Genomic DNA, 13,808 nt, shown 5'->3' with positions numbered 1-13,808 from the left:
GTCATCAGGTTGTCCCACGAGGGGCTCACGGTCTTAATCCCCATTTTACAGATGAGGTAACTGAGGCACAGAGAAGTGAAGTGGCTTGCCCAAGGTCAGACAGCTGACAAGTGGCGGCGCCGGGATTCGAACCCACGACCTCTGACTCCCAAGCCCGTGCTCTTTCCACTAAGCCACGCTGCTTCCTACAGGGCGGGCGATGCTTCAGCTCAGATGGGAACAGCCACCACTCTTTGCCCTCCTAAGGCCTCTCCCTCACCCTAGGACCACCTTCTCTCTTGGGCATCAACCGACGGTCCCCGGACCCACCGAGTCCCCCCGCCGCTGGCCCTGGGTCACACCGATTCCACCTGGACTCGGTCGCCTTGGGAGGTGCGTGGGAGAGTCTCTCCCTGGGCTCCGGGTCCGGGTCCGGGGCAGTGGGGTTGGCACCCCCCGGCGGGGCAGAGGCCCAGGGCGAGGTTCCAGTACTCTCGGCGAAAGTGGCGGTTGAGGAGCCCGTAGACGGCGGCGTTGAGGCAGCTGTTGAAGTAGGCCAGGTAATAGCTGACCACGAACAGCCAGTCCGGGAGCCGGGGCAGTGTTCGGCCGGGAGCGACGGCCACCGCCAGGCCGATGAAGTTCAGGGGGGCCCAGCAAAGGGCGAAGAGCACGAACACCGCGAACATGGTGACGAAGTTGCGGAGGTCTTGGGGTGAGGGCCGGGGCCCGGGGGACGGCCGGCCCCGCCGCCGCCGCTGGATGCGCAGCACCAGGCCCCAGATGCGCAGGTAGCAGAAGGCCACGACGGCCATGGGCAGCAGGAAGTGGAAGCAGACCACGGCCACGGTGTAGGCCGCGCTGACCGACTGGGTGAAGGTGCAGGAGAAGATGCGGGGGTCGTAGCGGAGGGAACCGACCAGCACGTTGGGCACCACGGCCAGGAGGGCCAGCAGCCAGACCAGGGCCACGTAGCCCAGGGTGTGGCGGGCGCTGAAGAGGCGGAGGTAGCGTGGCCCGTGGCACACGGAGCAGTAGCGGTTGAGGGCGATGGCGGTGATGTTGAAGACGGAGCCGACGACGCTCAAGCCCATGAAGAAGCCGCTGACCTGGCAGTGCACGGGGCCCAGGCTCCAGCCACGCTGTAGGATGGCTCTGAGTACCAGAGGGTACGGGTACACGGCCACCACCAGGTCCGCCACCGCAAGGCTCACCACGAATGCGTTTCCTGAGGGAGAGGCGGCCGAGGGGCCGGTGAACAGGAAACCATTTCTGTGGGAGCCGTTCATGATGATGATGATGACGGTGATGATGGCATTTGTTAAGCTCTCACTATGTGCAAAGCACTGTTCTAAGCGCTGGGGAGGATACAAGGTGATTAGGTTGTCCCAAGTGGGGCTCACAGTCTTAATCCCCATTTTACAGATGAGGGAACTGAGGCACAGAGAAGTTAAGTGACTTGCCCAAAGTCACACAGTTGACAAGTGGCGGAGTCGAGATTAGAACCCATGACCTCTGACTCCCAAACCTGTGCTCTTTCCACTGAGCCACCCAGCTTCTCGGACCCCACACTCTTCAGGAGGTCATCAGTCTGTCTGTCTCTCTCTCCCCACCCCCCCACAAACTCTCTCTCTCTCTTTCTCTCTCTCTCTCCCTCCCTCCCTCTTTAGAGGCAATTAGTGATGTCTGTCTCCCCCGTTTAGACTGTGAGCCCGTTGTTGGGCAGAGATTGTCTCCATCTGTTGCCGAATTGTACATTCCAAGCGCTTAGTACAGTGCTCTGCACATAGAGGGATGGGTTTGGCTCAGTGGAAAGAGCATGGGCTTTGGAGTCAGGGCTCATGAGTTCGAAACCCAGCTCTGCCACTTGTTGGCTGTGTGACTGTGGGCAAGTCACTTATCTTCTCTGTGCCTCAGTTCCCTCATCTGTAAAATGGGGATTAAGACTGTGAGCCCCACGTGGGACAACCTGATTCCCCTATGTCTACCCCAGCGCTTAGAACAGTGCTCGGCACATAGTAAGCGCTTAACAAATACCATTATTATAGTAAGTGCTCAATAAATACGATTGAATGAATGAATGGGTAGGGGTGGAGGGACGTAGGGGTGAGTGGATGATCTGGATACTTTGCCGAGGAAGAGGGGAAGGGGAAAGAGGCAGAAGATGGTGGGGGAGGAAGGGCAGCGTGGCCTAGTGGAAAGAGCTCGGGCCTGGGAGTCAGGGTATCTGGGTTCTAATCCCTGCTCTGCCACTTGTTGCTGTGTGATTTTGGACAAGACACTTCACTTCTCTGGGCCTCAGTTACCTCATCTGTAAAACGGGGATTCAATACCCACTCTCCTTCCTACTTAGACTGTGACCCCGGTGTGGGTCAGGGACTGAGTCTGACCTGATGATCTTGTATCTTCGCCAGCGTTTAGAACAGTGCTTGATGTATAGTAACTGCTAAACAAATGCCAGGTATTATTATTATTATTATTGTTATTCTAAGGCCCACTAGATTACAAAATCCTCCAGGGCAGGAATCATGTCTTCTAACTCTCTTGAACACTCCCAAGCGTTTAGTACAGTGCTCTCAATACTTGCCATTGATTAATTGCTCAGCACACAGTAAACACTCAATAAATATCACTGATTGATTGTTTGCTCTGCACGCAGTGAGAGCTCAATAAATTCCAATGATTGCTGTTTGAATTTCTCCTTTCAACAACAGCCTAAGAGATTGGAACTGGAATCGGTTTCGGTCTGTGCTTGTCACGGCCCCAGGGAGAAGGGTGTCTAGACCAGGAAGACCGTGTGCAACCAGAGGTCTGATTGCCACCCTCCCCCCTCCCCGCGCCAGGTCGCGGGATGGAGATAGAGCCCTCGGCCCCCACCTTCCGGCCCTGCAACCTACTGTCTACATCACCCCACCTGAGTGGCACCGTCTAATAATAATAATAATAATAATTGTGGTATTTGTTAAGCACTTACTATGGTCCAAGGCACTGTACTAAGCGCTGGGGTGGATAAAAGGAAATTGGGTTGGACACAGTCCCTGTCGTGCACGGGGTTCACAGTTTTAATCCCCCATATGAGGTAACTGAGGCACAGAGAAGTGAAGTGACTTGCCCAAGGCCACACAGCAGACGAGTGGTGAAGCCGGGTTTAGAACCCATGACCTTTTGATTCCCAGGCCGGTAAGTGTCAATTTAACTTGGCTCATTCTGAAGCCCGAGAACCATCCTGGATAAGAAATGAGATAAGGAGGCTTGTCGGAGTACATTTAATCTCTCAGGAGATTAAAGACGTGCCCCCCCCCCCGGCCCCACCCCGAGCAGAGGGATGGGGCCAAGAGAGGTCACGAACCAGAAACTCAGAGGAAAACACTTCTCATCTGGCAGGGGGCAGTGGGTGAGAAGAGAGACCCATGGTTAAGGGGTCCTGGCCCCATTACTGGGGGAGAGTCAGGGATGGAGAGGGTAGTGTCTTAGAGCAGTGCTTGACACATAGTAAGAGCTTAACAAATACCATAATTAATTATTATTAGAGTCATGAGTGTTGGATGGTCCGTACTGGGTCACTGTGGGAGAGTTAGGGATGGGGAGGGGAGAGTTAGCGGTGCTGGATGGTCCATGCTGGATCATTGGGGAAGAATCAGGGATGGAGAGGGGAGAGTCCAGAGTGTTGGATGGTCCGTGCTGGGTCACTGGGGGAGAGTCAGCTAGTTGTGGTCAGGGAACTTGCCCACTGATTCTTATATTCTCCCAAGCGCAGTGCTCTGCACACAGGAAGCATTCAATACATATGATTGCTTGATTGAAAGTGAAGAGTTGGACGATTTGTGCTGGATCGATGGGAGATAGAGAGGGAGAGGGGAGAGTCAGGGATGTTGGACGGTTTATGAAGGATCATTGGGAGAGAGTGAGGGATGGAGAATGAAGAGTCAGAAGTGTTGGCCTGTCCGTGGCAGGTCACTGGGGGAGACTCATGGAGGGAGAAAGGGAAAGTCAGGGACATTGGATGGTTCGTGCTGGGTCACTGCAGGAGAGTCAGGGGTGGTGAACAGAGAGTCGGGGGGCTGGATCACTGGCCTAGAGTCAAGGATGGACTTATATAGCTGCTGGGTCGAAACGTCTGCGGGCTCCGGAACATTGGGTGAGCCAGTGGACTGACGACTAGCAGGACCAGGTGTCTTGGCCAAAATGGCGCCCGAATGCCCGGGAACCGGAGCCCTGCTCTGGCTCCTCCGGCCAGTGAGGCTGTACTCATCAGACCCTGCGGACACGACGTCTGGCTGGGCCTGTCTGCACCCTCCAAAGACGGGGCCCACGGTCACGCTTCGAGTGATGTTCATCTGTTCATCTCCTCCTTTCGAGTCAGTTAATTGTAGTGGAAGCAGAGAAGCAGCTTGGTGTAGTGGATAGAGCACGGGCCTGGGAGTCAGAAAGTCATGGGTTTTAATCCCGACTCCACCACTTCTCTGCTGTGTGACTTTGGGTAAGTCACTTCACTTCTCTGGGCCTCAGTTCCCTCATTTGTAAAATGGGGATTGGGACTGTGAGCCCCACATGGGACAGGGACTGTGTCCAACCTGAGTTGCTTGTATCCACCCCAGAGCTTAGTACAGTGTCTGGCACAGAGTAAGCCCTTAACGAATACCATAATCATGTGATCTTCTCGAGGGAAGGACGGGTGTGCCTGGCTTCTGCCAGACTCACCCACGCGCTCAGGAGCCCCCAGCACTCTGGTTGACTGATGGATTGATTAGGGTCCATCTTGACACGGGCCCTCTTGCCCAGTGGCTTCTTCTAGCCATGTTCGCCCAAACCCCCTCTCCGCCCGCTGCCCCTGGCAGGAGCGGATCAACAACCTCACTATTGGCTTTTAAAGCTCTCCATCACCTTGCCTCCTCCAACCTCACCTCCTTTCTCTCCTTCTACACCTCAGCCCACACACTCTGCTACCCTGGTGCCGCTAACCTTCTCTCTGGGTCTCCATCTCCCCTGTCTCGCTGCCGACCCATGCTCACATCCTACCTCTCGCCTGGAACGCCCTCCCTCCTCAAATCTGCCAAACACTCACTCTTCCCCCCTTAAAAGCCCTACTGAAGGCGCACCTCCTCTGAGAGGCCTTACCAGACTAAGCCCCCCTTTTCCTCAGCTCCCATTCCCTTCCATGTCACCTTGGCTCACTCCCTTTGCGCTTCCTCTCCTCTCCGCCCCACAGCACTTATTTCTATATGTATATGTCTATAATTCTATTTATATTGATGCCAGTTTACTTGTACTTGATGTCTGTCTCCCCTGCTCTAGACTGTGAGCCCATTGTGGGCAGAGATTGTCTTATTGCTATATTGTACTTTCCCAAGCTCTTAGTACAGTTCTCTGCACACAGTAAGCGCTCAATAAAAACGATTGAATTGAATGAATAAATGAATCCCTCTCTCTGGCCGGGGCACGGCTTAGGGCTGAGCCACGAGGCCGGAGTGCAGGATAAACTGAGACGTTGTTGATGCCTGGCTGAGTCACTTGGGATCATCGCTGACACGAGCTTCGTCCACGAGCGACAGCCCCGCATGCGGATCCTATTTCCCCTCACGTGGCCTTCTACACTCTCCCCTCCCACCCTATCCTGCCCCCCGAACCCTCCCAGAAAACTGGACCTTTGGGACGCAGAGTCCACGGATCTGGGGTTTGCCCAGGGTCTCTGATTCCACCCTCGGAACACGTGGCCTCACAGTGTTGGGCCACGCTTCGGGGAGAGGCTCTCCCTGCCTTTTTCCACACGTGTCTGCCCAGACCGCTCCGCCCCTGGAGACGCTAGGGTCCGTCGCCCCCGCCCAGAGCCCCGGTTCGCTTTAGTTTGGGAATAATAATAATAATTATGGTATTTGTTTAAGTGCCAAGCACTGTTCGAAGCGCTAGGATAGATACAAAGTAATCAGTTCGCCCTATGAGGGGCTCACATTCTTAATCCCCATTTTACAGACGCACAGACCCAGAGAAGTTAAGTGGCTTGCTCAAGGTCACACAGCAGACAAGTGGAAGAGCCGGGATTAGAACTCATGCCCTTTGAGTCTGAAGCCTGTGCTCTTTCCACGAAACCACGCTGCTTCCCTGCAAGATTATGGTATTTGTTAAGTGTTTAATATGTGCCAGGCACTGTACTAACAGCTAGGTAGATACAAGCAAATTGGGTTGGACACAATTCCTGTCCCACTCGGGGCTCACAGTCTCAATCCTCATTTTACAGATGAGGTCACTGAGGCACAGAGAAATGAAGTGACTTGCCCAAGGTCACAAAGCAGACAAGTGGCAGAGTTGGAATTGGAACCCATGACTTTCTGACTCCCAGGCCCATGCTCTCTCCATTACACCTATTCCTGTCTTCCCTCCAGAAGACAGGACCGGTCATGCCACCAAGCCTGACGGTTCTGCTGTGGCTTATAATAATAATAAAAATAATAATAATAATAACAATGATGTTTGTTAAGCACTTACTATGAGCCAAGCTCTGTTCTAAACGCTGGGGTAGATACAAGGTGATCAGGTTGTCCCACGTGGGGCCTACAGTCTTAATCCCTATTTTCCAGATGAGGTAACTGAGGCACAGGGGAGTTAAGTGATTTGCCCAAGGTCACATAGCTGACAAGTGGAGGAATCAAAATTAGAACCCACGACCTCTGACTCCCAAGTCCGTGCTCTTTCCTCTAAGCTACGCTGCTGATGTGGTTTCTATAGATGGGCGGGATCCGGAGTCCCGGAGCCCCGGAGAGAGCATTTGAAAGAAATAGGGCTCGGGCCTGACCGGAAAATTTCTGGGTCCGTCGGGGCAGCGTGTCCACGGTCCAGTGTCCGTGGTCCACTCTTGCTCACAGCTCTCCAGGGCTGGGTCTGCCCAAGGGCTTGCTGGAAACGGGGGCCGGTGCATAGGCGGGGGCGAGCCAGTTGGAGTTACATTAATAATAATGTTGGCATTTGTTAAGCGTTTACTATGTGCAGAGCACTGTTTCCAGCGCTGGGGTAGACACAAGGTAATCAGGTTGTCCCACGTGAGGCTCACATTCTTCATCCCCATTTTACAGATAAGGGAACTGAGGCACAGAGAAGTTAAGTGACTTGCCCACAGTCACTCAGCTGACAAGTGGCAGAGCCGGGATTCGTACCCACGACTTCTGACTCCCAAGCCCGGGCTCTTTCCACTGAGCCACGCTTAAGGACGGAGTGGGGGGAAGGTCCATCCGGCGGGGAGAGTGGCTATCGTCCCGCAGGGGCTTCGGAGGAGTGGAGAGCCAAGGTGGCAGGGGCGAAAACAGGGCCAGGCGCAGCAGCAATAAACACGTCGAAAGCAACAGAGGACGGGAGAGAGAAAACACGCAAAAGACAGAGAAAGAGAGAGAGAGAGCAGTGCTTGGCACATAGTAAGCGCTTAACAAATATCATCATTATTATTCATTATTAGGACTCGGAGGCCGAATCCCGGGAAGGCGTGGTCCGGCCTGAGGGAGGCCGGAGTGAGGGCGCAGGTGTCCAGAGCCCGAGGAGCCGGGGGAAGGAGAGAGGAAGGAGCGCCCACTCCTTAAAGTCCAGGTACTACCCCCCGGGGGAGAATGTGCCCTACAGCGCTTAGAACAGTGCTTGGCACGTAGTATGCGCTTAACAGATATCGTCGTCATTATTTAGGCCCTCACTCCCACCTCCTCCCACTTCGCACCACCCCCCAGCCCGGGCTGGTTTGCATCGCTGGACTCTTCTCCTAGCCGAGGGTGGGGAGAGGGTTTAGAAAAATAATAATTATAATGTTGGTATTTATTAAGCGCTTACTATGTGCAGAGCACTGTTCTAAGCGCTGGGGTATTCAGGGTAATTAGGTTGTTCCACATGAGGCTCACAGTCTTCATCCCCATTTTACAGATGAGGGAACTGAGGCAGAGAGAAGTTAAGTGACTTGCCCACAGTCACACAGCTGACAAGTGGCAGGGCTGGGATTAGAACCCATGACCTCTGACTCCCAAGCCCGGGCTCTTTCCACTGAGTCACACTGCTTCTCGTACTACCCCCGCGGGGGAGAATGTGCCATACAGCGCTTAGAACAGTGCTTGGCACGTAGTGTAAGCGCTTAACAAATACAGTCATCATTATTTAGGCCCTCACTCCCACCGCCTCCCACTTTGCACCACCCCCCAGCCCGGGCTGGTCTGCACCGCGGGACTCTTCTCCTGGCCGAGGATGGGGAGAGGGTTTATCCTGACGCCCCTCCACCCCCCGCCCGACCCCTCGGTTTCCCCTCAGCCCGGTCCTCAACCCGGCCCGGCTCCTACCCGCGTTTCTCAGCTTCTTGTTCCGGGCCACGGACACGATGACCAGTGCGTTGCCCAGCAGATCCCCCACGATGGTGACGATGAGGACGAATGCCAAGGCGGGGCGCACCCAGGGGGGGCGACCCGGGACCCCCTCCTCTGCTCCCTCGCTGCCATTCGCCCACATCCCCCCGCCCGCAGCCCCGCTGCCCTATTTTGGACGGTGCCGGCCAGCCCCCGCAGCGGGGTTCGTGCCCCTGGGTCGGGAGAGAAGGGACTGCGGTCACCCCGGACTGTGCCGGCCCTCTGCGGGGCCGGCCCCCCTTTTATAGCTTCCCCGCCCTTGCAGCTGCTGCTCCTCCCCCCCCCCCCCTTCCTCTTAAGCCCCAGGCTTAGTGGCAAGAGCATGGGCTTGGGCGTCAGAGGTCGTGGGTTCTAATCCCGGATCGGCCACTTGTCAGCTGTGTGAGCTTGGGCAAGTCACTTCACTTCTCTGGGCCTCAGTTGCCTCAACTGTAAAATGGGAATTAAGACTGTGAGCCCCACGGGGGACAACCTGATTACCCTGTCTCTACCCCAGCGCTTAGAACAACGCTCTGCACATAGTAAGCGCTTAACAAATACCAACATTATTATTGTTATTCCCCACCTTGACCGCTTCCACGGGAGGACTGGAGCTCTCAGTGCCTAGGTGGGACCACAGTGACCCGCCCTCGCCCACCTGCAGCGGTCCTTCACGCTGAGCCCGGAGCGGCCTACGTGTGTATGTGTGTGTGTGTCCGTGTCCCCGTTGGGGGCAAGGGGCATGGCCGGAGCTACTCACGCGTGTATGTGTGCGTGTATCCACGAGGGGCGGGGGTGGTGTATGGGAGTGTGTTCGGAGAGGCCCGTGTGTGCATGTATGTGTCTGTTGGGGACAAACTAATAACAATTATAATTATGGTACTTAAGCGCTTACTATGTACCGAGTACTGCTCTAAGCGCCGGGGTAGATGCAAGGCAATCAGGTTGGACACAGTCCCAACCCACAGGGGGCTCACAGTCTTCATCCCCATTTGACAGGTGAGGAAACTGAGGAGTGAAGGTCACACAGGCCCAAGGTCACACAGCAGACCTGTGGCGGAGTCGGGATTAGAACCCAGGACCTCTGACTCCCAGGCCCGGGCTCTTTCCACTAGGCCATGCTGCTTAGAACAGTGCTTGGTACGTAGTAAGTGCTTAACAAATAACATCATCATCAACATTCTATGGAGCAGCATGGAGGCATGGCCGTAGCAGTCCACGTGTGTGTATTTGTGTGTGTTTATGTGTGTGTGGGGGGAAGGGCGTGATCGGAAAGGCCCACTTAAGTATGTATGATGAGTCATGGGTTCGAATCCCGGCTCTGCCACTTGTCAGCTGTGTGACTGTGGGAAAGTCACTTAACTTCTCTGTGCCTCAGTTACCTCATCTGTAAAATGGGGATTAAGACTGTGAGCCTCACGTGGGACAACCTGATTCCCCTGTATCTACCCCAGCGCTTAGAACAGTGCTCTGCACGTAGTAAGCGCTTAACAAATACCAACATTATTATTACGTGGGCGGGGGGCGGGGAAGGGGGCAGGGGAGCGGCCGGAGCGTTTCACGTGTGTGTGTGTGTGTGTGTGTGTGTGTGTGTGTCCTTGGGTGTGAGCCCTTCTATTCATCATCTGTGAACACAGGGAGGGGTGGCTAACAGTAGCCTGGGACTGAGTCTCCATCCCGACCCCGGGAGCTGGGTGGAGGCCAGGGGAAGCTCCCCTGGGGGAGGAGGGCGGGAAGGCTGACCCGACTGCAGACTAGCCCCGAGCTCCGGGGGGTCGGGGGAATCCCTAAAGGAAGCCAGACAAGGATATCCACCCCCCAGCCCCACCCCCGTTTCTTCCAGACAAGGATATTCCCCACCCCGCATCCTCCAGGGGGCCTATCCGAAATTCATTTTAATGTCTTGATTGCGTCCAATCTGATTACCTGGTTACTAGTACAGTGCTTGGCACATAGTAGGTATTTAACGACTACCACAGTAATTTTACCTTCTCCAGAGTCACCAGCACCACTTTCAGTGCGCTTGTCAGCACCAGCACCAGCGCTCACGGTCTGTAGAGCCCTATCACAAGTGGGAATTTGTGAAGCAGTAAGTACCAGGGTCGGGGTAGATAGGATACAGTCAGATCAGACACCGTCCCTGCCCCACATGATATTCATAGTCTAAGAGAAAGGGGCAACAGGGGTTTCATTTCCATTTATGAGGAAATGAGGATGAGGAAACTAAGGCCCAGAGAAGTTAAGTGACTTGCCCGGAGTCACACGGCAGGCAAATGGGAGGATCTGGGTTTAGAACTGAGGACCGTACAAGTTGCATGAGAAGAATGCCAAGAAGACCACATTCTCCACAAATGGCTAGATGGGGTTCTTGAGCTGTGCAGGGGGCTCCCAGCCATGTACAGTGCTCTGCACAGAGTAAGCGCTCAATAAATACGATTGAATGAATGAGTAGCCTGATGAGTACTTGTAGTGTCGCTTATCAGTCACGGGGGGTGAAGAGTGAGGGATTTAAAGCTGAAACGGGGCTGTGAAATTGCTTGTTGGGATCTTGGAGATGCTGGGACCTTCTTCCTGGGGGGAAAAGCCTGAGGCTATAGAAGCCCCCCCAAGCCTGGCCTTCACTCGTTCCCACCACAGGGGAATTTACTGCCGAAAAGACAAGAAGCTGTTCCATTCTCCCACCCCAGCCACCCCATCCAGCTGGGCTTGGAGCCCCTGACCCAGCCACCACAAACACCATCTTGGAGGAGACTGCAGTTGAGGGCCGGCCCTGAGGCCATTGGCTGCAAGCCTACTGGACCATGGCTTGGCGAACCAAATATCTGGGGAGAAGAGGGAATAGAGACAGGGAAAGAAGAAGAGCATGGTCTAATGGAAGGTTCACGGGCCCGGGAGTCAAGAGGACCTGGATTCTAATCCCGGTTCTACGACTTGCCTGCTGTGTGAGCTTGGGCAAATCACTTCTCTGTGCCTCAAGTTCTTCAACTGTACAATGGGGATTCAATATCTATACTCCCTCCTATTTAGACTGTGAACCCCACGTGGACAGGGACTGACTTGATTAATTTGTATCTATCTACCCCAGCACTTAGAAAGATGCTTGACAAAATCAATGCTATTTGTTGAGCATTTACTGTGTGCAGAGCACCATACTAAGCATTTGGGAGAGTACAATACAGTCTGTAAACACATTCCCTGCCAATACAGTAAGTGCTTAACAAACACAATAATAATAATAATAATAATCATTGTTATTAAATAAGGCCAAACAGAAGGCCCAATAGAGACACCATCTACCCCAGTCTCTAAGCATTCCTTAGGGAGGATGGCTTAGATTGAGATGTTGGGCTTTGTTCTCCCATTAGGCCGTAATCTCCTCAAGGGCATGAACTGTGCCTTTGTTCGCATGTTCCCTATGAACCAGTACAGCTCTCTGGACACAGTAGGTACTCAGTACTCAGTGCTCAATACAGCATTCCAGACACAGTGGGTGCCCAGCCCAGTGGTCACTGGTCACTGAGAAGCAGCATGGCCTATTGGATAGAGCAAGGGCCTGGGAGTCGGGTCATGGGTTCTAATCCCAGCTCTGCCACTTGTCTGCTGTGTGACCTCAGGCACGTCACTTTACTTTTCTGGGCCTCAGTTACTTCATCTGTAAAATGGGGATTGAAACCGTGAGCCCCACTTGGGACAGACACTGGGTCCAACCCAATTTGCTTGTATCTACCCCAATGCTTAGTACAGTGCCTTGCACATAGTAAGCGCTTAACAAATACCATAATCATTCAGTCATATTTACTGAGCGCTTACTGTGTGCAGAGCACTGTACTGCAGAGCATAATCATCATCATCATCACTGCATAGAGCAGGCGGTCAGGAAACACTATTGATTAATTGCTAGGTGCCCAGTAATGGCAGTTGATGATGACAGCGATAATGACGACGATGACAATAATGGTGATCGGAGTGATGCTGGTTCTTTGGGACTGGCCTGGCCTCCGATGCCCGGCTAGCCCGGAAAACCAGGCCAGCACCATCTCAGCAACAAACAGAAATTACTTACCTTTGGCTTTATAGCACTTTGACTCCTTGCCCATGTCTTCCCTCTGACCTGGAACTCCCTCTCCTTTCATATATGACAGACCACCACTCTTCCCACCTTAAAAGCCCTCCTAAAATCACATCTTCTCCAAGAGGCCGTCCCCAACTAAGCTCTCCTTTCTGCCTGGCTTAGGCACTTGGGTCTGTTGCCCTTAAGCACTTAGTCACCCCTCCCTCAACCCCACGGCACTTATGCACATACCCATCTGAAATTTATTTTAATGTTTGACTCCCCCTGGAGTCCGTAAACTCCTCCTGTACCTACTCTTTTATATTGCACTCTTCCAAGTGCTTACTACAGTGCTTTACACACAGGAAGCACTCAATAAATACTATTGATGAAGGGGAAACTAGTGAAGGATGGAAATTGCATCACTGGGATCCAGGAAGAGTCTCTGGGGTGGACACCATGGGAGGACAAAAGAAGTGCACTGAAGCCAAGAGTCTTCCATAAGGAAGGCCCCAGCATCTCCAAACCACACACACACAAACACACACACACAAACACGAGACAGAGACAGAGAGGTAGAGACAGAGAGACGTGCTGTTTTGTGGCAAGAGAAGACTGTCATCACCATCTGACACCCAAGTCTTCCAAGGCCTTGGGAAAACAGGAAAGGGAGAGGGGTAAGCAAGATGAAACAGCATGGCCTAGTGGATAGACCATGGGCCTGGGAGTTAGAAGGACCTGGGTTCTATTCTCAGCTCCACCACCTGTCTGCTGTGTGACCTTGGGCAAATCACTTAACTTCTCTGTGTCTCACTTACCTCAACTAAAATGGGGATTAAGACTGTGAGTCCTTCATGGGACAGGGACTGCATGGATCTATTCAAGCGCTTAGAATAGTGCTTGACACAAAGTAGGTGCTTAACAAATATCATTATTATTACGAAGTGCACTGAAGCCCACACACCTACACACAAACACACATGGACAGAAACACAGAAGAAACATCGAGAGAGGGAGACCAATTCAGGGAGGTAGAGATTCATTCATTCATTCATTCATTGTGGTATCTTTTAAGCGCTTACCATATGCCAGGCACTCTTCTAAGCGCTAGGGGTGGATACAAGTAAATCAGATAGGACACAGTTCCCATCCCACGTGGGGTTCACAGCCTCAATCCCCATTTTAGAGATGAGGTAACTGAAGCCTAGAGAAGTGAAGTGACTGGCCCAAGGTCACACAGAAGACAAGTGGCAGAGCTGGGATTAGAACCCAAGACCTTCGGACTCCTAGGCCCGTGCTCTATCCATTACACCGTGCTGCTTCTCCCAGATGGAAAGATCTATACTGCTGGGTAGCAGGGGACTACTGTCATCACTGTGTGACACCCAACCCTGCCGAAATCTTGGGAAATACAGAGGAAGGGGAAGGGGGGG

The 13,808-nt window shown here is 53.4% G+C and overlaps 1 protein-coding gene across 1 annotated transcript; it reads right to left on the bottom strand.

The window, feature by feature from the left end:
* Nucleotides 1–335: 335 nt before the first annotated feature.
* On the bottom strand, nt 336–8,448 carry MTNR1A (melatonin receptor 1A). The gene is made up of 2 exons (XM_001519082.2): nt 8,283–8,448; nt 336–1,207 (listed from the first exon to the last, which is right to left on the bottom strand). The coding sequence occupies exons 1-2, from the start codon at nt 8,446–8,448 to the stop codon at nt 336–338; spliced, it is 1,038 nt and encodes a 345-aa protein (XP_001519132.2).
* Nucleotides 8,449–13,808: the final 5,360 nt, after the last annotated feature.

This window comes from Ornithorhynchus anatinus, chromosome 12 (genome assembly GCF_004115215.2).
Source record: "Ornithorhynchus anatinus isolate Pmale09 chromosome 12, mOrnAna1.pri.v4, whole genome shotgun sequence".
In the NCBI taxonomy this organism is placed as follows: domain Eukaryota; kingdom Metazoa; phylum Chordata; class Mammalia; order Monotremata; family Ornithorhynchidae; genus Ornithorhynchus; species Ornithorhynchus anatinus.
This window is presented reverse-complemented; position numbering and strand designations above follow the sequence as displayed.

Excerpts from the sequence above, each read along its gene's own strand:
- MTNR1A (XM_001519082.2), bottom strand. The coding sequence starts at position 8,448 with ATGTGGGCGAATGGCAGCGAGGGAGCAGAGGAGGGGGTCCCGGGTCGC. Across the intron at positions 1,208-8,282 it reads CAAGAAGCTGAGAAACGCGG|GAAACGCATTCGTGGTGAGC; the intron begins GTAGGAGCCGGG and ends CCTCTCCCTCAG.